The sequence below is a fragment of the Mustela putorius genome, unplaced genomic scaffold (assembly GCF_011764305.1).
Source record: "Mustela putorius furo isolate JIRA1106 unplaced genomic scaffold, ASM1176430v1.1 tig00004007_pilon_pilon_pilon, whole genome shotgun sequence".
In the NCBI taxonomy this organism is placed as follows: Eukaryota; Metazoa; Chordata; class Mammalia; order Carnivora; family Mustelidae; genus Mustela; species Mustela putorius.
Window position 1 is genome coordinate 14,394,759 of NW_025422145.1, and position 24,140 is coordinate 14,418,898.

General features: G+C 60.9%; 2 protein-coding genes across 3 annotated transcripts in view; both read left to right on the forward strand.

The window, feature by feature from the left end:
- CLCN7 (chloride voltage-gated channel 7) lies at nt 1–22,299 on the forward strand. Of its 2 annotated transcripts, XM_004750794.3 has the most exons (25): nt 1–236; nt 6,780–6,851; nt 10,199–10,270; nt 10,392–10,457; nt 10,885–11,017; nt 11,248–11,357; nt 11,866–11,946; nt 12,786–12,848; nt 12,940–13,023; nt 13,804–13,897; nt 14,108–14,172; nt 14,658–14,774; nt 15,436–15,490; nt 15,952–16,012; nt 16,449–16,587; nt 17,396–17,489; nt 18,557–18,726; nt 19,726–19,777; nt 20,016–20,143; nt 20,300–20,385; nt 20,601–20,730; nt 21,241–21,300; nt 21,374–21,550; nt 21,714–21,794; nt 22,064–22,299. In XM_004750794.3, the coding sequence occupies exons 1-25, from the start codon at nt 84–86 to the stop codon at nt 22,148–22,150; spliced, it is 2,430 nt and encodes an 809-aa protein (XP_004750851.2). In that variant the 5' UTR covers nt 1–83; the 3' UTR covers nt 22,151–22,299. The 2 variants fall into 2 exon arrangements, with proteins under 2 accessions (XP_004750851.2, XP_004750853.2); XM_004750796.3 differs by lacking the exon at nt 6,780–6,851.
- Nucleotides 22,252–24,140, forward strand: part of CCDC154 (coiled-coil domain containing 154) — an 8,407-nt gene continuing 6,518 nt past the window's right edge. Inside the window, exons 1-2 of the mRNA XM_004750798.2 lie at nt 22,252–22,258; nt 23,891–23,964. Coding sequence (XP_004750855.2) covers nt 22,252–22,258; nt 23,891–23,964 — 81 coding nt within the window. The remainder of the gene's footprint in view (nt 22,259–23,890; nt 23,965–24,140) is intronic.

Consider the following 24,140-nt stretch of genomic DNA (forward strand, 5'->3'; position numbering starts at 1 on the left):
GCGGGTCACGTGGGCGCGGCGCGGGTCACGAGAACAAACACCCGGTCGCCGCGCTTCCCCGGCCGGGCCGTCTGCCGCGGACCATGGCTAACGTGTCTAAGAAGGTGTCGTGGTCCGGCCGCGACCTGGACGACGACGAGGCGGCGCCGCTGCTGCGGAGGACGGCGCGGCCCGGGGCGCCGGCCGGGGAGAGCACGCCGCTCTTGAACGGGGCCGGGCCGGCGGCCGCCCGTCAGGTGAGGCCGGTCCGCCGGGAGAGCCCCGGGCCCGCGCCTCAGTCTCCCCGCGCCGGGAGCCGGCCTCGCCGTGGCGGGCGTGGACCAGGCCCTCCGCGCCGCTCGCACTCGGGGGTCAGCGGCTCTGGCATGCGGAGGGTGGCTCCCTCGCCGGTGGCCTTGTGCCTGGCCGGTGCTGACCGGCGCGTCGGTGCTCCGATCGCCACCCGGTGAAGAGGAGGGGATGTGCCGCGGTCGGGCGCGGGAATGGGCCCGGGGTCGTCTTCCGCACGTGGCAGCGCTGGCCTCGGAATCGAGGCCCTGGGGCTCTGGGGTCCCGGAAGGGAGGAAGCTCGGGGCCGGGTGGCTGCGGGGCTCGAGGAGCAGGCCGAGCTCACCGTGACCCTGTGCTCCGAGCGCGCACGAGCTGCCGGCCGCCGGCTGCTCTCGGTAGTGCGGCGCTCTGCGGGCCCCTTCTCTGCACGCGTCCGTGCGGGGCGATCTTAGGGGTGGTGGGTGTCTCCACCGCGGTTTCCTCACCAGTTACGCGACAGGAGAGCGTGCAGACCCGCGCTCTAAGCAACAGGTCAGAGCGGTTGCGCCGCTCGGTGACTCGGGTTGCGGCTTTGCAAGCGTGCACGGGTGTTGTGTTCATTTTGAGTTAATGAGCTGTTTCTCTTTGTCGCTCGGTCTTACTCTGCTTTTGGTTGTTATTCTTGTTCCTTTTTTCTTCTCTGTCCATTAACCATTGGAACAGTCCTCAAAAAGCGGGAAGGAGGCAAACGTCAGGCCGTTTCTGTAGGGCTTATCCCCAGGTTGCCTCCCTCCCTTGGAAATGCATGAGCGTGAAAGTGCAGGTCTACTCTTTGAGTGGCATCTTGTTTGGAAATGCCCTCTGTTATCTACATGAGAAGTGACCTGAAATGGCTAATTTGGAGGGGAGGGCCTTAAGGGTGCTTTGTTATTTTTTCCTTCTAAAAGAAAGTAGCCTAGGGTCTATGAAAGGGAATCGTGAAACTGGCTTTAAGAGTCGACAGGGAAAGCGCTAGAAACATTGAGGTGGAATTTGGGTTTATCTCAGGACTGAACGTGTGTTTCCCACTTTGCAAGTTGACCAAAGGAGTTGGCTTTTTTTTTTTTTTTTAAGAAGAGTCTTTTGAACTCTTAAAAAAAATCGTTAAAAACTGTTTGCAAACTATTGCGCATTTGTGTTTAGTAACACCTGACTAGCTTCTCTTAAACAACTGAAAAAGAATTACTATGCACATACTGTGTGCCTGGCTTCCTGCAATTTACCCAGAACAGAGGTGCAAAAGCAGCTTCCTTCCTACTGGCTGCAGGCTCGTGGAGAAGCATGCCTGGTGCTCTGTGAAGACTGAGGGGCCCCAAGGGCAGGAGAGGTACCATCGGGGTCCAGTCTTGAGTGCAAGACGCACAGGCAGTCCGACAGGTGGGAAAGAATGGAGAGCGTCCATGGGATCCTCTGTGAGTTTGGAAAGTAGATCGGAGCGGGGAGAGAGGTAGGTCAGACCTGTAGGGGACAGCTCTTGGCTTTGAATCCAGCTTTCTCTCAGGGGGAGTCCTGCAGGAAGCTGGAGATTTCAGTCTTCAGGGATCATTCAGACTGATGGCAAGGGGGAAACCGCTACGCACCCCAGGAGGCAAGCCCCGCGGCCTCTGCTGCCTCAGGGTGACCCCCTGCAGGAAGGTGAAGTGTGTGTGCCGCTCTGAGCAGTGCCCGTCCCGGCTGGTGGATGGTGGCCACTCCGTGGATTAGTACCGGAGACAGCACGAAAGTGACGGTCTTTGGGTTATTGCTCACCAGGTGACCCCACTGGCAGCTGATGGGATTCCTTGATGCCAGCTTTCTTGTGGGGAAGGTGTGCTCTGGGCTCGCAGGGCAAGTTCAGAGTTGGGCTCGGGGGCACCCTAGCTCTGCGGCAGACAGTGGCCTGTGAGGTGCTGCCAGTCGGGGGCCATTGGAACCAAAAGGACACCCCGGACCAACAACCATCCTATGGACACGTCCTAGTGACTCTGACGTGGGAGCTCATCTTGGCCACCTCCCGGCCCTTTGGGGTTTCTTGCCCGACACCCAGAGTGGGATGGTGGTGGCGTGGGCACAGCAGAGCCGGCCAGCCTCCTGAAGCTGTTGCTTGGGGAGGCATGTGCCGTGTGGCTGCCTGGCAGGCTGCTGAGTGCCCCACGGGGAGAAGCATGGCCCTGGGCAGGAGAGACCTGGCCGCCCTGAGCTAAGCCTCCACCTGCCCCGGAGCAGCTGTTCAGAGGCCCCTGTGGGCTGCTCTTCCCTTTGTCAGGCCCCTGGGCCCAACATGCTGGAGCAGGGGGTCATGGTGAGTTACCAGAGCGTCACTGCCATCCAGCCGCTGGGAGAGAGTGAGGTCAGCCAGCAAGTCATTGTCATGTGTGTGGGCAGCGGGAAGCGGAGCATTTCCAGAGCTTCTGCAGGGAATTCTCAGGCAGAAACAGACGCTCCGGAGGCGGAGGGTGGGATAGCCGTGGAGTTGGTGACTGTGGGACATTTCCAGGGCCCACGGCTTCGGGAAGCTCCTCCTGAGACACTTGGCAGCACGGGGTGGGGATAGGACTCTCAGGTTTAGAATCCGTTCTAAGGATCCAGCTTCTTTGGGAACTGGCTTACTTCTGTGTCCTGCCCATACAGCTGGGGCCCCAGACCGCAGCCTGGAGTGCCAGGGGCAGCAGAGGCGGCGCTCATGGGTGGCTCATCTGTCGTCCTCACTGGCCCCTCGAGCTGTGCTCTGCAGTAAGCGAGCACCCCATCTTCCTCCGAGGTGGCTCTTAGCACCGGGCTCAGCTCCTCCTGGAGGTCCCTCCTCGCTCTCTGCCCACCCATGGCCTCGCTGGTAGGGTTGGGGTGGGCTGCCTGAGGGCTGCCCAGGTCTGTGTCCCTCCTGCCTTTGGTTTCACCTGTGCGGGGTCAGTGAGAGCTGAGGGACAGGACTGGGCCCAGGCTTAGACTGAGGGTCCTGGGACTGCGCCCCCCCCCCCAGCGCAGTCCTTCTCCTCACTGGGATGGGGTTCAGCCTGCAGGCCTCCTCATCAGCCTGACCTCACAGGCTTCCTCACGTTTGCAGTTACCCTGTTCATGGGCGTCTGTGTGCTTAGCCTGGAAGCCTGTGGCTGCTGGAGCCCCGTGTCCTCCGTGCTGAGCGTGGAGCCTGGCGGCTGCGGGAACACACACCAGTCCAGCGGGACAGGTCATGGCCTTGGGATTGTTTGTAAACTTGGTTTTACTGTGAGTGAGAACATACAACAGAATTCACCGCCATGACCAGCGCACAGCTCCCTGCACTCAGAGGCCTGCATGCTGTTGTGTAACTGTCCCGCCAGCTCCCTGGGGAACTGGGCCGCCTTGCACAACTGAAACTGTCCCCATGAAACACCCAGCACCCGCCCCTACCCAGGCCCTGGGGCCCACCCTTCTGCTTTCCCTCTCTGTAAACCTGACTGTTTTAGAAGTCTCACACTGTGGCATGTGTGTCTTTTTGTGACAGGCGGCTTTCTTCAACATAATGTGCCCGAGATTCGTCCCTGTTCCCCGTGGTAGCAGGTTGCAGAATTTCCTTCCTTTTCAAGGCCCTGCGACCTTCTGCTGCCCGGGTGGGCCCTGGCCAGTTTTCCCACTCATCTGTCAGGGGACGCTGGTGTCGTTTCCAGCCCTTGGCTGATGTGAGTCACATGGGTTCCCATGTCCAGGGGTTGGATCCCTGGGTCACGTGGTCATCCCGTGTCTTTGAGGACATGCCAGGGGTCGGATCACTGGGGCACGTGGTCGTCCCACACTGCTCTCCACAGCTGCTGTGCCGCCGTGCACCCACCCAGCGTGCTTCCGGCCCCCTCCCTGGCTCACGCTGCGCTGGGGGCAGCATGTCCTTGTGGTTCGGCTGCTGGTGTCAAGTGTGTTTTCATGTGCTTATTGGCTGTGCGTGTGTCACCGTTGGAGACGTGTCTTCAGGTCCTCTGCCCACTGTTTCTTTTCTTTTCTTTTCTTTTTTTCCCCCCACTGTTTCTTACCAGGTTGTTTTGTTGACTTCAGTTCCTGACGTGAGGCAGGTGTTAACTCCTTTCGGGTGCGCGATCTGTAGTACGTTCTCCCGTCATGCGGGCTGCCTTTCCTTCCACTCTGTTGTCTCCCGTGACACACAGAAGTTTCTCAGTTTGCTGTGGCCATCCCGTTTTTTAATGTTTACAGATAAGCGTGGATTTGCAGGAAGTTGACAAGGCCACACAGAGAGGGCCTATGCGCCTTCCCCAGGTTCCTCCATGGCTTCCGGCCCACAAAACGGTAGCACCGAGTGGACACTGGGACGTCAGCATGGGCACGTGGGCACCCTCTGCCCTTGACCTTGTGTCTGCATCCGTGCTACCATGGTCAGCGTGCAGAGCGCAGGCGTGGGCACGGAGCTCTCTTGTCCTGCCTCTAGGTCGCCCCTCCCGCACCCAACCTGCTCCCATTCCCCCGGGCCCGACGTTTTGAGGTCGGGTCAGTGCGGCTGCTCAGTGTGTAATTTGTGGGATTGGCCACTTTTCCTCGGCATCAGTCCCCAGAGCCTCTGTCTGGCCTCTTGTACGTGTTGTAGTTTGAGGAGCTGGTACGTGATCTAACCTGTGTTCAAGGGGAAGACACAGACACTTCGAGGAGATCACTGAGCTCTAAATCAGCTTGCTTCACCACAAAAGATATTTTCTGGAAGATGCACGTACAGCCCAAAGAGAGAAGCGGGGGCGGGGGGGAGAAGGGAAGGGCCGCCACCTCCCAGTCGAGGCATGCCCTCCTGGGGTGCCCCCCTGCCCTGCTGGCATCCTCTGGTCAGGGGCTAAGGGCCTGTATCCCCTGAGCCAGTAAGTCTGTGCTGACTAGACTGTTCGTTTTTTTTTTCTTTTGGAAGATTTTATTTGTTAGTGAGAAAAAGAGAGCAGGGACAGAGGAAGAAGCAGGCTGCAGGTAGGGAGCCCTGTGTGGGACTCGATCCCAGGACCCTGGGATCATGACCTGAGTGGAAGGCAGATGCTTCGTTGACTGACAGGGGACAGGCATCCCCTGACCTGACCGTTCTTGTCACACCTCTCCCAAGGCTGCCGCGTGGCTCTTGGAAACTGCAGAGGCGAGAGGAGATGTGTGATGGGTCCTGACTTTGGGTCCCTTGTTGCGGAGGGGTGACGGTCCCATGCAACCGAGCTTCTTTCCTGGTCACTGGTGGGGGCGTTGGAAGTGACCAAACAGCCTTTCTCTACGGCTCCGTCTGCCGGTTCGGGGTGTGGATCCCATCACACTGTCCACGTGGCCTGGCCTTGCTCAGTGGGGTCTGTCCATCTGTGCACCCCGTCTGGCTGGCCGGTCTGTGTGTACAGACATATCCCCGGGGATGTGCATTTGGTGTTGCTGTGGCTAAGCTGCGGGCTGGGTGGTGGCCCAGACCCCTTCCTGCTCACACATGTCCTGTCAGTGGAGCGGAGGTGGCAGCCAGCTTGAGAACGGGGGTTCCTTGCGGGGCCGGCACGGTGGCCAGCAGGGATAGTTCTCCTGGAGTCAGCGGTTTGGGGACACTGTCGGTGTTCTTAAAGAGAAATGGGTTTCTCTCCGCCACCCCCGGTTGCTGGCTCTCGGTATGCATGTGTGAAGGGCGCCCATCTGTGCGCGGGGAGCATGGCGATGCCCGCGTGCACACGCGGCTCAGAAGGCCCCCTGGTGGGGCAAGCATGTGCAGCCCGAGCCTGCGGACTGTGCATACTGCAGCGCCCTGCTTGGGCAGTTGGTACGTCAGGCGCGGCGAGAGGTCAGGCAAGAACACGTGCAGCGACACACGGGGATGCAAGTGCTGCCGTCACGGGGCTCCTGTTCCCACGTGAGGGGTCCAGCAGGGAGACCGGCGCTATGGGGTGCAGGGTGAGCTGACTGCTGAGCTGCTGGTGTGGCAGGAGGAGGGTCATCTGCTCCCGGCTGAACCCATGGGGCTGTGGTTCCGGGGGCTGGTGTGGGTGTCGCGGTCATGGAGGGCCGCAGGGTAAATGACGGGGCAGCCAGTTCCACCTGCGCTGCCGAGGAACCCCGGGTCGGGCTTCCATGCAGCATCTGGGATGTACCGACCCCAATCGAAACAGGTTTCACGGCAACGCACACCTGCCGGGCGCCTGTGTTCTGCTTCCCAGGCCTCTGCCATGCGGTGCATGTGAGGACAGTCAAGTGCCTGCCTGTCTGTCCCCGGGGACTGACAGGAGTGTGGCTGTGTGTCTGGAGGGCCTGCCTGGAAGCCGGGGACAGCTCCCTGCCTGCCAGAGCCCCTCAGTCTCATGATGAGGGGACTCGGGAAGTGGCTTGGGTGGGGGAACCTGGGCGTGGGCGACCTTCCGATCTCATCCCCAGGGTTGGCAGGTGTCTGCCGTTTCAGCCGTGTCTTAGGCCAAGGTAATAGGGGGCCCTGTGGGGAAAAGAAGGCCTGGGCTCATGCAGAGTCTGGACTTGTCTGGGGTCCAGCACTGGTCACATGACCTGCGGCCGAGCACCTGCAATCTCTCTTCCAGTCGCCACGTTCAGCATTCTTCCGGGTTGGACAGATGAGCAACGTGGAGCTAGACGATGAGCTGCTCGACCCGGTGAATAGTGGATTCGCTCCACCCTGCAGCTCTCAGCCCCTGCCCACCCCCAGGAAGGTCACGGCCCGCTCTTGTGGAGGTGCCGAGCAGAGTGCAGGGGTAAACAGCAAACAGGAAAGCGATGGACAGCAAGCAAGGCAGTGTAGAGCTCGGGGACAGGTACAGGCAGCTCTGTCCGGAGCGAGGAGGCAGGTGTGGACAGTTCCGTGCAGAGTGGGAGGGCAGGTGTGGGCAGTCTCTGCAGAGCTGGGGGACAAAATGATGAGCAGACCGTGGGCGGGCCCCCAGAGCCTGGGCAACCAAGGAAGTTGGCTCTGAGGGTCTGTGTCCCCTGAGGCTGATCTACATGAGCAGAGATGGGGTAAGTGCATGCAGGAGGTTGCCCTGAGCCTGTCCTATGCAAATGGAGGAAGCAAGGCCAGAGGAGCCGGCAGCACGTGTGGGACAGGAGCCCTGAGTGGGCAGGAGGTGGGCTCTGGGGACAGGGATCTCAAGGGTCAGGGACCTTTAGATAGGGACCTTTGGACCTTTGTCCTCTTCTCCTGCCCCCGTGCCAAGCTGTGTGGTAGCTGGCAGGGAATGTTTCTTGAGCCTGCCCTGTTCTCCAGCCTTGCACTTGACTTCCTCCCCAGGGTTTTGCGGTTCTGACCTTCCCCCCCTCTGATGGCCAGTGACGGCCAGCTGATCTTTCCTGCGCTGGTGGCCACGTGTATGTCTTCTTTGCAGCAACATCTCTTCACATCCTGTGCCACTCTAATCGCGTTGTTTGTATTTTTGTCGTTGGGTTACAAGAACTCTTTGTATATTAGACGCGTGTTGTTGGTCAGGTACGAAATCTGCAGACCCCGTCTTAGGGTGTCTTCTCGCTTTCTGACAGTGTTTTTGAAAGCACAGAGCCTATTTTATTTTATTTTTTAGAGAGTGGGAAGGTGCAGTAGGGGAGAGGGAGAGGGAGATGGAATCTGGAGCGGGTTCCAGGCCCATCGCAGAGCCTGACACAGGGCTTGATCCCACGACCCTGGGATCATGACCTGAGCCGAAATCAAGAGTAGGACACTCAGCCTTTGACTGTGGCTCCCAGGTGCCCCACAAAAGCTTTGATTGTAAGTACGTCAAGTTGTCTGTTGTGTTGTTGGTGCCGTGCTGTTGGCGTCGTGTTGAAGAAGCCACTGCCTAGCCCAAGATCATAAAGATTTTCTGTTTTCTTCTGAGAGTTCTCTGACTTTAGACCTTTGATCCATTCATTTTTCACCGATCTTGTGTTCAGTGGAGAAAAAAGGTACGAGCTCATTCGCGTGTGGGTGTCTGGACTCTCAGGACCCTCTCTCTGAAAAACCAGTCTTTCCTAATGAGTCATCTAGGCACCGTCTTAGAGAACCAGTTGGCCATGAACACGAGGGTTTCTCTCGGGGCTCTGCTTCTCTTGCACTGATGCCCGTGTCTGTCCTTGTCCCCGGGCCATGCCCTCTGGAGGACTAGGTCTTTTGTGGTGAGTTTTGAAACTAGGAAGTGAGAGTCCTCCAGCTTTGTTTTCCTTTTGCCTTTTCTGTAAGATTTTATTTACTTATTTTGAGAGAGTGCATGAGCACAAGCAGGGGGAGTGGCAGGCAGAGGGAGAAGCAGACTCCCTGCTGGGCAAGGAGCCCGACACAGGGCTTGATCTCAGGACCCCGGGATCATGACTTGAGCTGAACACAGACGCTTCACCGGCTGAACCCCCCAGGTGCCCCTGTTCTCCTTTTTTAGGGTCGTTTTGGCTGCTCGAGACCCTGTGCATTTCCATGTAGTTTCAGGGCTGCCCGCCGCGGCTTCACTCCCAGTCTCCTGACAGAAGGACGCGGCATCCTTCCGTTCATTCTTGCCTCCCACTCCTCCCGGCAGCGCTCTGTGGTTGTCAGTGTACATGTGTTCCTTCGTCGAGTGTATCTGGGGAATACACTTCAGTTATTTTATTCTCGCTGCTTTTGTCACTGCAGTTCTCTGGATTTCCTTCCTGGCTGTGCTTGCAGGCGTGTGGAGAAGCCCGTGGGTTTGCGCACCAGCCTTCTGTCCTGCAGTCTTTTTGAGCACGTTATTCTGATAATTTCTTAGCGTATTTTTGGGGATTTTGTGTATGCGAGGTCATGTCATCTACCAATAGTGAGTTTCATTTCTTCCTTTCTGCTCTGGATGCCTGTTATCTCTTCTTGCCTCCCTGCCATGGTCGGAGCTCCAGGGCCATATGGAGCAGGCGGGGCCCGGGCAGGTGTCCTTGTCGTGTTCCTGATCTGAGGGGAGAAGCTTCTGTCTCTCACCGTTGACTGGGACGCTCGCCGTGGGGTTTTCCTGGACACCCTGATCAGGCTGAGGAGATTCTTTCTGTTCTTACTCTGTTACGTATTCTTGTCTTGAAGGAGTGTTAGATATTTGTTAGATCATTTTTCTGAGTCTGTTGAGATGATCGTGAGGACTTTGTCCTTTATCCTGTCGCAGCAGTGTTGAGGGTTGTGAGTACCACACTGCAGATGCTGAACGTGTGGGTTTCCTTAGCAATTCGCTCTCCCGTCCTCTGCAGACAGCAGCTGGGTGTCCTACAGCTTAACTCAGTTCTGACACCATCTGCCAGGCATGAGTGCAGACCCCCTCCCCAGGCTGCCGGCCGGGTCCCACGAGACCGCCCCCATGTCCAGGCTGTCACCAGCTATAAGTCAGGGTTCCAGACCTCCTTGTCCAGCCATAATTTGCTAGAACGGCTCACAGAACTCAGGGAAACTGGTTCATTGTCAAGGACAGGACCCGGGAACAGCAGAAGGAAGACACCCACAGGGCGGGCGGGGTGTGGAAGGAGCACAGGGCTTCCAGGCCCTGCCCCCTGCCGGCACCCCTATGTGCCTGGAGGCTCCCATACCCCTTCCATTCTTAGGGGGCCTCGGGGCTGATGGGCTCCTCAGTCGTGGGTGATAGGCTCAGTCTCAGCCCCTCCCCCTCTGCAGAGGTCACGGGTCAGGGTGTGGAGCTGAGAATCTGCCCTCTGGTCAGCCTTGATCTCTCTGGCTGGCAGCCCCCACCGGTCCCTGAGCGCATAGAGAACACCCTCTAGAGAGGCCACAGGATTTCAGACGTGGGGGCAGCACCTGGGACACAGACCAGGAACATGTTTCCCACAGTTTCACAAACACCATGTCACTTGAGTTCTGGTGTGTAGCTGGGATGATCCTGACCTGCCCGTGGTGCCGCAGGGCATGGGCCTGCACTTGCAGCCTCCTGGCTTCGTGGGACACACAGACATGTGCCCCACCCCCTTTTCCTTGCTCTGTTCCTGCATATGCTGGTTGTCAAGTGTGCGGCTCTGCTTCTTCCTTCTGCAGGAGACGGACCCCCCTCACCCTTTCCCCAAGGAGATCCCGCACAACGAGAAGCTGTTGTCCCTCAAGTACGAGGTGGGCCTTCTCCCTCGCCGCCCCTACCCCATGCAGACCCTCGCCCCCTCGCCCCTCCCCCTTCTGCCCCATGACCCAGGAGCACCGGGGACAGCTGTGTGTCTTGTGTGCCTTCCTGCAGAGCTTGGACTACGACAACAGTGAGAACCAGCTGTTCCTGGAGGAGGAGAGGCGCATCAACCACACGGTGAGTCTGCGCTGGTGTCCTCACCATGCACCCTGCTCTCAGCTGCCCTCGTGCTGCCCCCTGGCCTGGGTGCAGCCCCCTCCCACCCCCTCTGGGGTCCTCCAGCCTCCGATCCTGGTTTGTGTCCTGGAGCCAGAGACGCCTAGGGACAGGGATGGGAGTGGGTGTGTTAGGTGGGTGTGATGGAGGAGGACAGGCAGTCGTCAGCTGGGTGCCTGGGCTATCAGCCACTGACTGTGAACTGGTGGGGAAGGTCCACCGCCTCTGAGATGTTGACCAGAGGCTGCCTTCCCTGGATGCGGGGTCCCGCACGCATTGCACTGGTGGTGGCCTGCAGAACCCCTGGGGCTGGACGCACCATGTCCAGAGGGGCCTGTGGTGGAGGTGCCCGCACCGTGCCTGTTTCTGATGGTTGCCCTCCCCGCAGGCCTTCCGGACGGTAGAGATGAAGCGCTGGGTCATCTGTGCCATGATTGGAATCCTCACGGGCCTCGTGGCCTGCTTCATTGACATCGTGGTAGAGAACGTGGCTGGCTTGAAGTACAAGGTCGTCAAGGACAGTATCCTTTGTCCGAAGTCCCTGGCAGAGAAGGCGGCGCGGGCTCCACCGGGTGGGGTTGTGCAGCTCTGAGCCGGTTAGCGTTGAGGCCTCCCTGCCAGGCACGTTTGCCATCCTCACGGGGGAGGCGTGGCTGCGTGGGGGCATCGGGGGCCAGGGTGGTGCTACGGGCCCAGGAGGGCAGCGGGCAGGCCAAGGGTGAAGCTGCCAGTCGTCCTTGATGAGCACCAGATATCGACAAGTTCACGGAGAGGGGCGGGCTTTCCTTCTCCCTTTTGCTGTGGGCCACGCTGAACTCTGCGTTCGTGCTCGTGGGCTCTGCAATCGTCGCCTTTGTGGAGGTACGGCTGCCAGGGGGCTCCTGTGGGAGGGAACCCTGAAGCCTGTACCAGCAAGGTCCACGCGGCTACACTGGCAGGGCCTCTGGTGCAGACATTCCGTGTTCTGGCAAAGCAGAAGGCGGCGGGGCCTCAGCAGCAGGGCTGGTCTGGGTGGAAGGGAGCACCCCTTCCTGGACTTCTCCCAGAAGCCTCCATTCCTGTGGCCTGCCTCTCTCTTGGCTTCTCCCCTGCCATGAGTGTAGCATCCGGAAGCTCCTATCTGCAGTGCCCGTCCCCCACCCCTGGGACACTGGGCCTCTTTTCCGCTCAATTCCCGACCCCTCCCATGGCCTGCTCCCCGTTCCCCACCATCATCACTGCCTCTGGAATAAGAGGAAGCAGGAGAGGAACCCAGCTCCATGGGCAGCTGTCCTGTCCCGGGCACCGTGTGGCCCTGTCTGCTGGGACCCGTGGGGGCTGTAGCACCGCCGTCGCTCGGCCTGCTCAGTGCTGATCTCTCTCCTTCCAGCCGGTCGCCGCTGGCAGCGGGATCCCCCAGATCAAGTGCTTCCTGAACGGGGTGAAGATCCCCCACGTGGTCCGGCTCAAGGTGAGGCCCGGAGGCCGCGCTGGGCAGGAGCTACGGTGGGTCCCCGAGCGCCTCTGGGACTTGGCCAGACCCTCCATGTGCTGCCCATGAGCGTGGGTGTGCATTTCACGTAAACCTGCTTCAGAAGGGGCTAGAATTTTCTCTTACATACTGTAAATTATGTACTTGTGCTTAAACGGGGCGGCAGCTGGGCTCACCAGCCGTGTGGAACGTGTCCGTATATTCTGCGTGGTAGTTAGTATCTCAAGGTCAGAATAGCTCTGTTGGAGTGGTAGGTACTCTTTCCGTGAGTTTTTTCCTGTTTTTGTAGTTTTCCTTAACGTTCTGCTTAATATTCTTGACAACGCCCTAATTCTGAAGAGATTGGGGCATCTAGGAGTGTGGTTCCTCCGTGGCCATCTCCAGGTGTCGGGTCGGCATGCCTCAGGCAGAGGCTTCTCTTGGCTCGTCCGGGGCGGGGTGCTCCCGGGGCCCTGGGCTGTGTCCCAGGGGTGGGGACCTGCGGTGGCAGCCTGAGGAGCAGGGCTTGTACCCGCCACATGCAGCGGGGTCCCCCTGGTGGGTGCAGGGTCAGCAAACACACCTGGGCTGTGTCTAGTGAAGCAGAAGCTGCTGCTTCCGGCTTTCAGGGGTGCACAACTTCTCGGGATGAGAGATTTGAAGGTTCGAGAAGAATCAGCCGGAGCCCCATGCCTAGGATGCCCATTGTGCGGCGGCCTTCCTGTGTGCCTGCCTTGTGTCGTGGTTCTGAGCTGGGCACTTGGTCGGATTGTGCTACACGCTCTCAGACTATACGCGGCCTTTCTTCAGAGACTTGACATGCCTTCCTTTGTGTTTAGACCCTCGTGATCAAAGTGTCCGGCGTGATCTTGTCCGTGGTGGGCGGACTGGCAGTGGGAAAGGTAACGGAACCCTGCTTGCTGCCGGTGACCCGAGGCCACTTAGTTCTCTCAGAGCCACACTTGTCTGAGGGCGGCTATCCTGTGCTTCCAGGAGGGGCCGATGATTCACTCGGGCTCCGTCATTGCCGCTGGAATTTCCCAGGGGAGGTCGACGTCGCTGAAGCGAGATTTCAAGGTGTGTGGACCGCCCCGGTGTGCCCAGGACCACGGCCTTGCCCGCAGCCGTGCCAGAGGCACATGGGGCCTCGGAGGAGGTCAGGGCGGCTCATGTGACTAGTGAAGACCCTGCGCTTCCAAGATCTGTTTCACAGCAATTTGCCACGTTTCCTCCCAAAGTCACCAGCATCCTGACGGGTGTTGCACTGACTTTACACGGGAATTCAGATGTTTGCGGTCTTTACAGGACAGTCTTGGGGGTTTTTTTTGTTTTTTTTTTTAAGTGTATTTATTTGAGAGAGACACGGCAAGAGAGGGAACACAAGCAGGGGAAGTGGGAGAGGGGGAAGCAGGCTTCCCACTGAGCAGAGAGTCTGATGCGGGGCTCGATCCCAGGACCCCGGGATCATGACCTGAGCTGAAGGCAGACACTCAATGACTGAGCCCCCTAGGGACCCCCAGTCTTATGTTTTTATATCAAGCACGTGTCTTCAGCATCTCTTCTGTTTGGTTTTAGTCTGGTGTTCCGTGGGGTTTTGAGGTGTCTGGTGGGTCTTAGGTGGTCTGTAAAGGTTCCCCAGTGTTGCGAGCCTCCTCCCTTGGCTGTTGGCCCATGAGGGCACCTATGGTTCTGTGGTGCCACGGCTGTTCTGTGGTCTTCATGAGTCCGCATGGGTGGACCGTCCTGAGAGCCCTCTCCCGTGGGCCTGGTGTCCCTGGTGCTTGCTGACCTTGCTGTGCTCTCAGGGGTGCCCGTGGGGAGGCTACTGAAGTGAGTCCCCGTGTCCCCCTGTTGCAGATCTTTGAGTACTTCCGCAGGGACACGGAGAAGCGGGACTTTGTCTCCGCGGGAGCTGCGGCCGGCGTGTCTGCTGCATTCGGAGCCCCCGTGGGTGAGGAGGGCGGCCCACATGGGGCAAGCTGTGGTCCCTCCCGTGTGGGAGAGGGGTCTTGCTGTTTGCAGACTCTGGGGGAGGAGGAGGGTGCAGGCATGTGGCCCAACAGGCCTGGCAACTGCCTCTGCCTGTCTTGGTGCCCTGGGGTCACAGGCTCCCCGGTGTGTCCTGGGGAGCACGTCAGGGCTGGGCTGCTTGCCGTTCCAGGTGGGGTCCTGTTCAGCTTGGAGGAGGGTGCCTCGTTCTGGAACCAGTTCCTGACGTGGAGAATAGTAAGTGCCTGCAAAGGGCCACTCCGTCAGGCAGTGCTGTCACCTGGCCTCCGTTCACTCGAGGGACGTCTGGCTCTTGGCCCGCACTGTGGTGCCTTCCCCTGGGGTCTCCAGTTGGCTGTGCTGGGAGCCGTGCTCCTATGGGGCTGCTGTGGCCGACTCTGCCCATCGCCCGACCTGAGCTGCTTGCTGTCCTCCCGCCTCGTGTGCTCCCCCGGCAGCCATGGGCCTTGTTCGCACCTTGTCGCCCCCTTCATGGGCCCACCCAGACCCCACCACCGCACATCTCGTCCCTCAGCTTCGTCACGGCTTGGCCCCAGCACACGCTCGCCCAGCCAGGGGGGGCCAGGCACCTCCTGGATGACGGGAGGGGAGGGTCCCCTCCCATCTCCCCAGCTCCCGGCCTTCCGGCCCCGGGGCCTCCAAACTCCCCCGCCTCAGGCATGCTTGGCTCTGACGGTGCCCATGTTCCTCTCTGCCCACAGTTCTTTGCTTCTATGATTTCCACGTTCACCCTGAATTTCGTTCTGAGCATTTACCATGGAAATATATGGGACCTGTCCAGCCCAGGGCTTATCAATTTTGGGAGATTTGACACAGAGGTAATACACTGTGCTCTCTTGTCGTCTTGCTTTCTCTGGCTGGGGTCATGGTCACACACTTGAGGTTCATCCTGAGAGTGTGGGCTTTTGGGGAACATTTGCTCTTCACTGCAGGGTTGAGCTCTTGGTTGTAAGTGCTGGGGGCCAGGAGGGGACGTAGGGAAGCTCACAGCTGACCTACCTGTGCAGGTCCGGAAGCCTGACACTGCTGGGGCCTCTGGGTGGTCTGCTGAGGCCACGGGCCCAGGGTGCTCATATGGTCGTGTCCACGGAGCAAGTGGGTGCTGTGCACTAGGACCCTGCTCCCATGGGCGCCGCACATAATGGACACAGCAGAGCCCTCGGGTCACTTGGGGTCACAAGATGTATTCCTGGGGTTCTTCCTCACTTGCTCACTTGTGCCCCCCTGACTGCTATTTGGCGAAAGCTCAGGCCGTCCCCACCTTCAGGTGGACGAAGACCCCGGCCGGCAGCAGGCAAAAGCCCTTAGAGGGAGCGTGGTGTGCTCGGAAGCGCCGTGCCTCTGTTCTGCGGACCCCTGTAGTCTGCATGAAAGTGTCGGATGGCCTGTGTGTGGGCCGATCGCGGGCCGTGTCCTTGCTCACGTCAGAGTGCAGAGGGCCGGCGGTGTTCCCACGGGCGCTCGTTCTCTCCTCCGCAGACAATGGTGTACACAATCCACGAAATTCCCATCTTCATCGCCATGGGCGTAGTGGGTAAGGGCTGTCCCATGAAGAACCGCTTCCCATCCCCCCTACTCAGGTGGGGGCGGAGACTTCCGGCGAGGTCAGTGTGTGGTGGGATCCGGGCCTGCCAGACCACAGGCCTGGCTCAGCTTTGACGCGGCTGGAGGGGGCTGTGGCCCCCACAGCCAGGGAGCTGTCCTCCCATGCTCTGCCCTGTGCACGCACCCCTGGGAGGGAGCCCACAGCCGGAAGACTGGAGCTCTCCCCCTGCTGGAGAAGCCCCTCGGTGGGTGCCCTTCTACAGTAGAATGAGCTCTGGACAGCACTTCTCACTCTGAAAAACCTCCTGCCCCCTGAAGGAAGGCAAAGCTTTTGAGAAATCCACTTGTGCGTGTGCTGGGCTGTGCTGACATACAGCACACAGACGCACAGACCCTGTCCTCCTGTCCTTTCTCCTGTGTCCCTTACACGCTGTTGCCTCCTGGTCCTAGGTGGTATTCTTGGCGCCGTGTTCAATGCCTTGAATTACTGGCTGACAATGTTTCGAATCAGGTGAGAAGCCTTTGTTTTGTGCACCCGGGGTTTTCGAAATGGGCGTGTTGTGGGCTCTGTGCCCGTGGGGTTGCATGGAAGGCCACATGCTGACAGCCCTCCTTGTCAGTGGTTCATGTGTCGGGAGGCCTGGGAAGCCCTGAGCCAGGGGACACTCAGGCCTGGAGAGCAGTTCTGGGAGGTTTCGGGTTTCTCAAAATCTTTGGGTAGGCTCTGGGCTTGAGGAGGCACTTCTGCCTTCTTGTTCTCTTGCCTGGACTTAAAATGCTGTTGGCGGCGCCCAGGAGATGACCCAGTGACTGTGTGCTCTGCATCACCCTCTGTCACCCCATCCTGTCCTGTGACGAGCTCTCCTGAGACACGGACTCCAGGTGCCACCACAGCTGTTCAGCTGTGCAGCTGTCCTGAGGCCGGTCCATCCTGCTGTTTGCTCTAGGTACATCCACCGGCCCTGCCTCCAGGTGATTGAGGCCATGCTGGTGGCCGCAGTGACGGCCACGGTCGCCTTCGTGCTGATTTACTCATCCCGAGACTGCCAGCCCTTGCAGGGGAGCTCTGTGTCCTACCCGCTCCAGGTAGGAGGCCCAGGTGCAGTGGGTGGGTCTGTCAGGCGGGATGGGGCCAGAGGGTGGCCAGAAGCTGAAATCCGGCTCAAGTGGGCTTCCTGGGCCTGCTAAGCATCAGGAGAGCAGAAGTTACACTGGGTGGGTTCTCCCTGGTACTCCTCCCAGATTAGCATTCCTCCCGGGCCACACGGGGACTTCAGAATGGGGGACGGGGGGGGTGTTATAGGTGTGGACCCGAGAAGCCCCAAACATGCACAGACCTGCCACAGCATGGCCACAGCATGGCCACGGCCCACCTGGCAAACTGGCCAGCAAAATGGGGTTTGTCCGTAAGTGGGTGTGTTTGGCTGTGGAAAGAGCCGACGCTCTGATACGCCAGGCCGTGGCTGAAGCTCAGAAGCACCTTGGACATGGGCCAGACAGAACGGCCCGAGTGCGTGTGATGCTCTGTGTGCAAGATGCCCAGAACTGGCAAAGCCACAGAGGCCGGGCAGATGTTTGATTTCCAGGGCTGGGGGGTACCTAGGGGTCACAGAACCCGCCTTGCTCAGCCTGAGAGGGCTCAGCCCGCTGGCTCCAGGGCTCAGGTGCCGGCTGCGGAGCCCCAGAGACCCCGCGTGCCCCAGCAACAGACTCCCTGTCCGGCCAGGCTCCTGTGGACTGGCCCCGCAGGCTGGACCTGCCTCTGGAGCCCTCGCCGTCCCTGGGCCTGGCTCTTGGCGTCCTGCCTCTCTGAGGCCACAACCTGAGCCAACCGTCACATCGTGGACACCAGGACCAGTCCACCCACTGGACGTTCTCTTTCCTGACCTCGCAGCTCTTCTGTGCAGACGGCGAGTACAACTCCATGGCCGCCGCCTTCTTCAACACCCCGGAGAAGAGCGTGGTCAGCCTCTTCCACGACCCCCCAGGTGCGTGCCTGAGCTCCATGCCATCAGCCACATGGGGGGTCTTGGCCCCTCCAGGCTGGTCTGAGACCGACATGCAGTCCCTGGGCCTGAGGGTTCCCTTCCAGCCAGTGTGCCCCAAGGGCAGAGGTCAACACCCTTGCCGTTGTGCGGGTGCGCTGGCGAAGGGGGTGGGAGCTCGGGTAGGCCAGGGCCTTCCCCTCCTAGAGGGCAGCTGCTGTCTCCGTCGGTGACGATGTTCCTGTCTCCCACCGAGTTTCCCTCTGGGAGTTGCTTGCATGGGCGGCCTCCAGCCCAGTGACACTCACTGGCCACTGCGTCTCCTTTCTAAGTGACCTCCACCCCAACCATGGGGCTCAGACTTACGCTCCCCCAACTGACCTGGCCGCGTGCCCCCAGCTGCACTCATTTTTAATTAAAAAAACAGGTTGTCAAGTGTAGAGCGCTCCTTTTCAGCGCGTCTGCCATGGTGCTGCTGTGCGCAGTGGCTCGCCTCCGCCCATGGCACCAGGCCCACGAGGGTGGCTGCTGTGTGCACCTGTGGAAGCCAGCAAGTGGTCATTCTACGACATCATTTCACCTTTTCCGTTTGGGGCTCTTTTAGGCCATCTCTAATTGCTCCCTGCTGTGAACAGGGTCACTGAGAACTTTCTAGTTTGTCTCTGTACACGCGCAGCAGGTCCATGCGATTTAGCGGGAAGGTTTAAACACGGGGTGAGGCTGAGCCCTTGGTGCCCTGGGCCAGGCTGTTGGGCAGACAGCAGTTTCCTGGACTGGGTGGTCCCAGGTTTGAGTGGGTTTCTTTTGGTGCCTGGAAGTGTCTGCCCTAGATTGATGCCTGGCGGTCTACCTCCCCTGGTGTCCAGGGGTCCACACGTCCTTCCCTTGGCCTCAGGTCAGCCCCACCTGCCAGGCCCTGTCCTCTTGCCTCAGGGACTAGGCCTCCAAGATTCTCACTGTGGCCCCTGAGGATGGGGCTACTTGGGGGAAGCGGACTGGGCAGCTGGGCATGGTGACCATGTTCCAGGTGAATCCACGAGGCAGGTCCTAGCCAGACCCCTCTCCCCTAGGCTCCTACAACCCCATGACGCTCGGCCTTTTCACCCTGGTCTACTTCTTCCTGGCCTGCTGGACGTATGGGCTGACGGTGTCCGCCGGTGTCTTCATCCCATCGCTGCTCATCGGGGCCGCCTGGGGCCGGCTCTTTGGCATTTCACTGTCCTACGTTACAGGGGCTGCGGTGAGTGTGGGCTTTTCCACGCTCCAGGCCTGGGATCCAGGGCTTTCCGTGCAAGGGGACAGGTGCATCTGAGCCCCTGGTCTTTCGGCGTGGCCTCGAGTTTTCTGGCCGCTGGTGATTGACCAAGACTGCCATCTGTAGACATGGTGCTAGAAGCATGGACCGGGGAGATACTCGGTGTGACTTGAGTGTGTGACCCAGGCGCGTGTGCCCGGCCCCTGGGGCTAGCCTTTCTTTTTGTGTATCTTCCTTTCTTACTTCAGTCTTTGAAATAAGATTTTTAAAACCGCTGGAGGAGTCGGAGTGGGTCCCCATTGCCCGCCTGCTCCCTTTTCTAGGTCTCGCCATGCCTGTGTCATGTTTCCTCCCAGGCGTGGCTCCGATTTTCCTTTCTCAGTTGAGGGGTGATTCACGTACTGTCAGGCCTCCTGCCGTGGAAGCGTGCAGCTCGGGGGCTCTCCCCGTGCGATGGTGGTCTGCGTCACGTGTCTAGCGTCATGCCTGTGTTCCTGGTGCAGTCGCTGCCGTACCCAGCCCCTACAGCTGCTTGCCTGCCTTCTGTCTCCACGGGTTTGCTTGTCAAGGGCGTTTCCTGAGAGGAGTTGCACAGCGTGGCCAGTATGTGGCTTCACTGCTGCTGGTCCACGCTGGGCCCTCTCTCTGCACAAGGGGACTCTGCCGGCCTCCCTGCACACACCTGCCCTGCTTCCCTCCTTGGCACGTGGAATGCGGGCTCCTGCCGTAGCTGCCGAGTTGTCCCGTATGTGCGTGTGGCCCAGATCCTTCAGGGTCTCCTGAGCGGGGTACCCCCAGGGGGTTTCCAGGCTTCTGTTGCCATAGGTGCTACTGCAGACCACATTACCTGTGTGTGTGGATGTAGGAGTTTCTTCTAGGGTTGGTGTTGCTGGGCCCAGGGCCCGCCGCGGGGGAGTCACGTATCTCGGTGGGCTTGAGAAGGGGGCTGCCATCCCTCTGACAGCTCCTCTGTCATCCCCACAGATCTGGGCAGACCCTGGAAAATATGCCCTCATGGGAGCAGCTGCCCAGCTGGGTGAGTCCTGGCCACCCCGTGGGTGTCCCAAGGTCAGGAGGGGGCGCCTTCTCCCTGGGGAACGGAGGGCCGCGAGTCCACCCTGTGGCATGCAGGGTTGCTGTCCCCACTCTGCAGCCTGCAGGACCAGACCACCGGGGCGAGTGGGTGGGGTGCCGGCATGGACACTGGGAGATGAGGGGGTTTGCACGGAGCAGCCTCTGTGGCTGCAGCCTCCTCTGATGACCTCCCTGGGCAGGTGGGATTGTGAGGATGACCCTCAGCCTGACTGTCATCATGATGGAGGCCACCAGCAACGTGACGTATGGCTTCCCCATCATGCTGGTCCTGATGACCGCCAAGATTGTGGGCGACATCTTCATCGAGGTGTGGCATATGGGAGGAGGCCTGCCTGCCTCCTCCCCTGCTCTGTGCGCCCCCACCCACCCCCAGCGGGGAGCCTGAGACTGGGGTCTGGGAGGTGGGCAGCGGAGGGGTGGAAGGGGCCCTCCGCCGGTCTCAGCGCCGCCCACCCCCCCTCAGGGCCTGTACGACATGCACATCCAGCTGCAGAGCGTGCCTTTCCTGCATTGGGAGGCCCCTGTCACCTCTCACTCGCTCACCGCCAGGTATGGCCAGCAGGGTTCAGTGGACAGCAGACATTCCTGGGAGGTTGGGGAGGGTGCACCGGTGTCTGGATGTCCGGGTGGCGGGCCCCCTGGCTCCTCGTCCCCGGTTTCCTGTGTCTGGCAGCTTCCTGCCTGTCGAGCCTCCGTCTGGGCGAGGAGAGGATATTAGTCATGTGGTCGCTTGCGGCAAGGCCACAGCAGACACTCTTGCCCAGGGAGGTGATGAGCACACCGGTCACCTGCCTGCGGAGGAGGGAGAAGGTGGGCGTCATTGTGGACATTCTCAGCAACACAGCGTCCAATCACAACGGGTTTCCTGTGGTGGAATTTGCTGGCGACAACCAGGTACCTGGGGCCCCCGGGTGCAGGTGGTTGTCCGGCCCATACATGTGCGTGGCCTCAGCTTTGGCACATGGAGTGGAAACCCTGTGTGGGCCCATGGATCTCACGTCCACCAGCTGCAAAGGAATGGGGTCCTGTGGCTAGGAGACCGCGGCCTGGGAGCTGCTGACTGCCGGTCAGGGCTGCCGGCACCCACGCATTTTGGGGTCTGACTCCACGCTGTGCCGTCAGCCAGGGCGTTGGGGCAGTGACATGTGTCGGAAGCGGTGCGGACAGATGTGGGCGGGTGGCGGGGTGGGTCTCACCACGGCCTCTTGCCGCCCCAGCCTCTGGGCAGCAGTGAGCAAGTGCGGGCAAAGTGCCCGCAGCACGCCGGCTCCAGAGCTGGCAGCCACGCGTTGAGGGGAGCCTGGTGGGGTTTCCCGCAGTGGACGTCTGCGATCACAGCAGGGAGCCCTCGTGGCTGGAAGGGTTTCAGTCTTGGCTCCTCACAGATGAGGTCTCTTTCCACAGCCGGCCCGGCTGCAGGGCTTGATCCTGCGCTCCCAGCTCATCGTCCTCCTGAAGCACAAGGTAGCTGCTGGCCACTCGGGGGGTTGGGGGCCGAGGGGGTGGTGGCTCGTGGCTCTGACGCCCGCCGCTGCAGGTATTCGTGGAGCGCTCCAGCATGGGCCTGGTGCGGCGGCGGCTGAGGCTGAAGGACTTCCGAGACGCCTACCCACGCTTCCCGCCCATCCAGTCCATCCACGTGTCGCAGGACGAGCGCGAGTGCACCATGGACCTCTCGGAGTTCATGAACCCCTCGCCCTACACGGTGCCCCAGGTACTGCCACGGGCCGTGGCCGGGGATGGGTGGCTTGGGCACGTGGCTGTGGGGCAGGGGCAGGGGAGGGGGCCACCAGCGGCCCCAGGCTCTGTCGGAGGTGCCACCCTTCTAGGATGGGACCAGCAGGGGTTGCTCAGCAGCGTGCCTGCCCCCTTTGCAGGACGCGTCCCTCCCGCGCGTGTTCAAGCTGTTCCGGGCTCTCGGCCTCCGGCACCTGGTGGTAGTGGACAACTGCAACCAGGTGAGTAGCCGCAGTATCCTGGCTGCCCTGGTCGCACTTGGGCCCGTGGCTGTGGGGCAGGGGCAGGGGAGGGGGCCACGGGGATCTGCTCTCAGCCCCTGGACGGGGGGTGGGTGGGTGGGGGGTTGTGCAAGGCTCAATACCCAGACCGGCCGGGTGTCTGACCCTGGGGCTCCCCCTCATGGTGCTGCCCCCTGCAGGGCATGGGGCTGGGTTTCCACGACTGCAAGAGACTGCTGCCAGCCCCTGCCCCGGCTTTGCTCCCGCAGGTGGTTGGACTGGTGACCAGGAAGGACCTGGCCAGGTACCGCCTCGGGAGGGGGGGCCTGGAGGAGCTGGCCCTGGCCCAGACGTGAGCCCCGCCCCCCACGCCCCCTCGCTCCCTGGGGCAGCGGTGGATGCGGCATCCCCCAGTGCTCGGGGCACGCGTGTGTCTGTGTGTCTGTGCGCGTGTGAGATGGCGGGTGGGCCCCTTGCTGCGGCTGCGCCGTCTGCTCCCCTGCGGGCTGGCCCGGGAGGACCACACCGTCTGCACTTCACCGGCTGGGGCCTGGGGGACTCGCAGCTCTCAAAGAGACCCTCAGCCTTGTCCCTTCCACTCCGTCTTCAACCTTGAGGTGATGGGGCTGCACCTGGAGGCGGGCACCCTGGGGAGCAGACGCGGCAGCAGGCTCTAGAAGGAGGCCAGCTGTTTCGCAGACTTGCCACACGGCCCTCCAGGGTCTTGGCTGGAGAGAATGCTGAGAACCATCCGTGGGTCTGAACGGCTCCGTCACCCCGACATCAGGACTGATGGCTGTCGCCTGTGTGCACCGAGAGACTGGCACTTCTGAGGGGGGGGCGGCTCCCACTGGCCTTCAAGGACCCTTGGCCCAGGGCCACTTTTTGGGGCAGCTCTGGTCCCGGTCCTGGGGCAGGTGGACTCTGGGATGGGCCAGTGGGCCTGGAGCAAGGACACTCTGCTTCTCCTGTGTCCCCAGGACCCCAGGGAACTCTTTCTGGAGGTGATTCCTTGGACTGCTTCTGAGACAAGGCTACCTGGCTGCCGCTGTGGCAGAGCCTGGGGGCGGGGGCAGTCGTCCATCTTGGTTTGGGCCCCTTTTAAGGGAGTGGGACCTTCAAAAGCCAGTCCCTTCCTGGCAGGAGCCCTCTGGGGGACACAGGGTGACGAACGTTTTGGGGGCTCTGGAAGGGAGAAATAAAAGAATCATATCAGGACGGCCAGTGCTGGCTCCCTGGTTCCTGCCCAGCACACGCCACGGTCCAGCAGTCGGGGCTTTGCAGGCCGCTAACCAGGGGCAACCGGGACGGGGCAGCCTTGACCCCCTGGAGGGGATGGAGGCAGTTGTGGCAGATGCTTGTCTGTGGGATATCTTAGCACTGGACTCTGGACCCCCGGGGGCCCTCAGTCTGGGTGCTGTTCTGAGCTGTGGGGTGCAGAAAGGCCTCCAGACCAGGGCTGACTTTGGAATAGTTGCCTTGTCCTGGGGAAGGCCCAGTCTGCCCTCAGTGAGCGAGCCTGGCTCACTGGGCGCAGGGATCAGGTCCGCACTGGCCTGACCTGGGGTGGGAAAGCAGGGACGTAGTGATTCATGGTGATGACATTTTGAGCCAGTCACAGGGTCCCCATGGGGGAAATAAAACACTGGAAACTTGTACCTGTCTCTGTTCACTTTCTGACTGGCCGCAAGGAATCTGGAGGCACTGTGCAGCCCGTGCCTGTGGCCTCCACCCTCCCCTGGCTCCGGGGGCGCCCTGTTTGTGCCCTCTGCCAGCCGGCCGTGAGCACCTGCACGTCCCTCCCACCCAGGTGCCCGGCTCTCCCAGCCCTGTCTCCTGGGACAGTGACCGCTGCCCACGCCGGCTGGCTCTGCGGTGCCCCTCAGATCTTTCTGGCAATGGGCAGTTGGGGCCGTGGGGGGCCGGCAAGGTCGAGGGCCCAAGTTCCATTGGCAGTTGGCCCATGAAGTCACGAGGTTCTGGCGAGAGAAGGATGGTTCCAGAAGAGCACCTGCCGCTCGTCTGCTGCGCTGTTGTCCTGGAAGGAGCGACATGAGGGCAGGCGCGCCCTCCTGACACCCCACGCGCCCCCCAAGGCCCCAGAGCCTTCCAGGCCCACCTGCCCTTCCTTCCTCCGGCCGCCCTGGTGTCCAGCGCTTGGCAGTCGTGGGTGCGAGGCCCAGGGCCTCTGGCCAGTGGCTGAAGCCGTACCAGGTGAGCCTGGTGCCAACAGGGGCCAAGCCAGGAGGCTGGTCCAGGGAAGGGCCTGTGCGGGGGTGCACTGTGGGCCTTCCGGGGCCGCTCTGTTTCCTGACCCCTCAAGGAGCCATACTGCCCCGGGGGCTC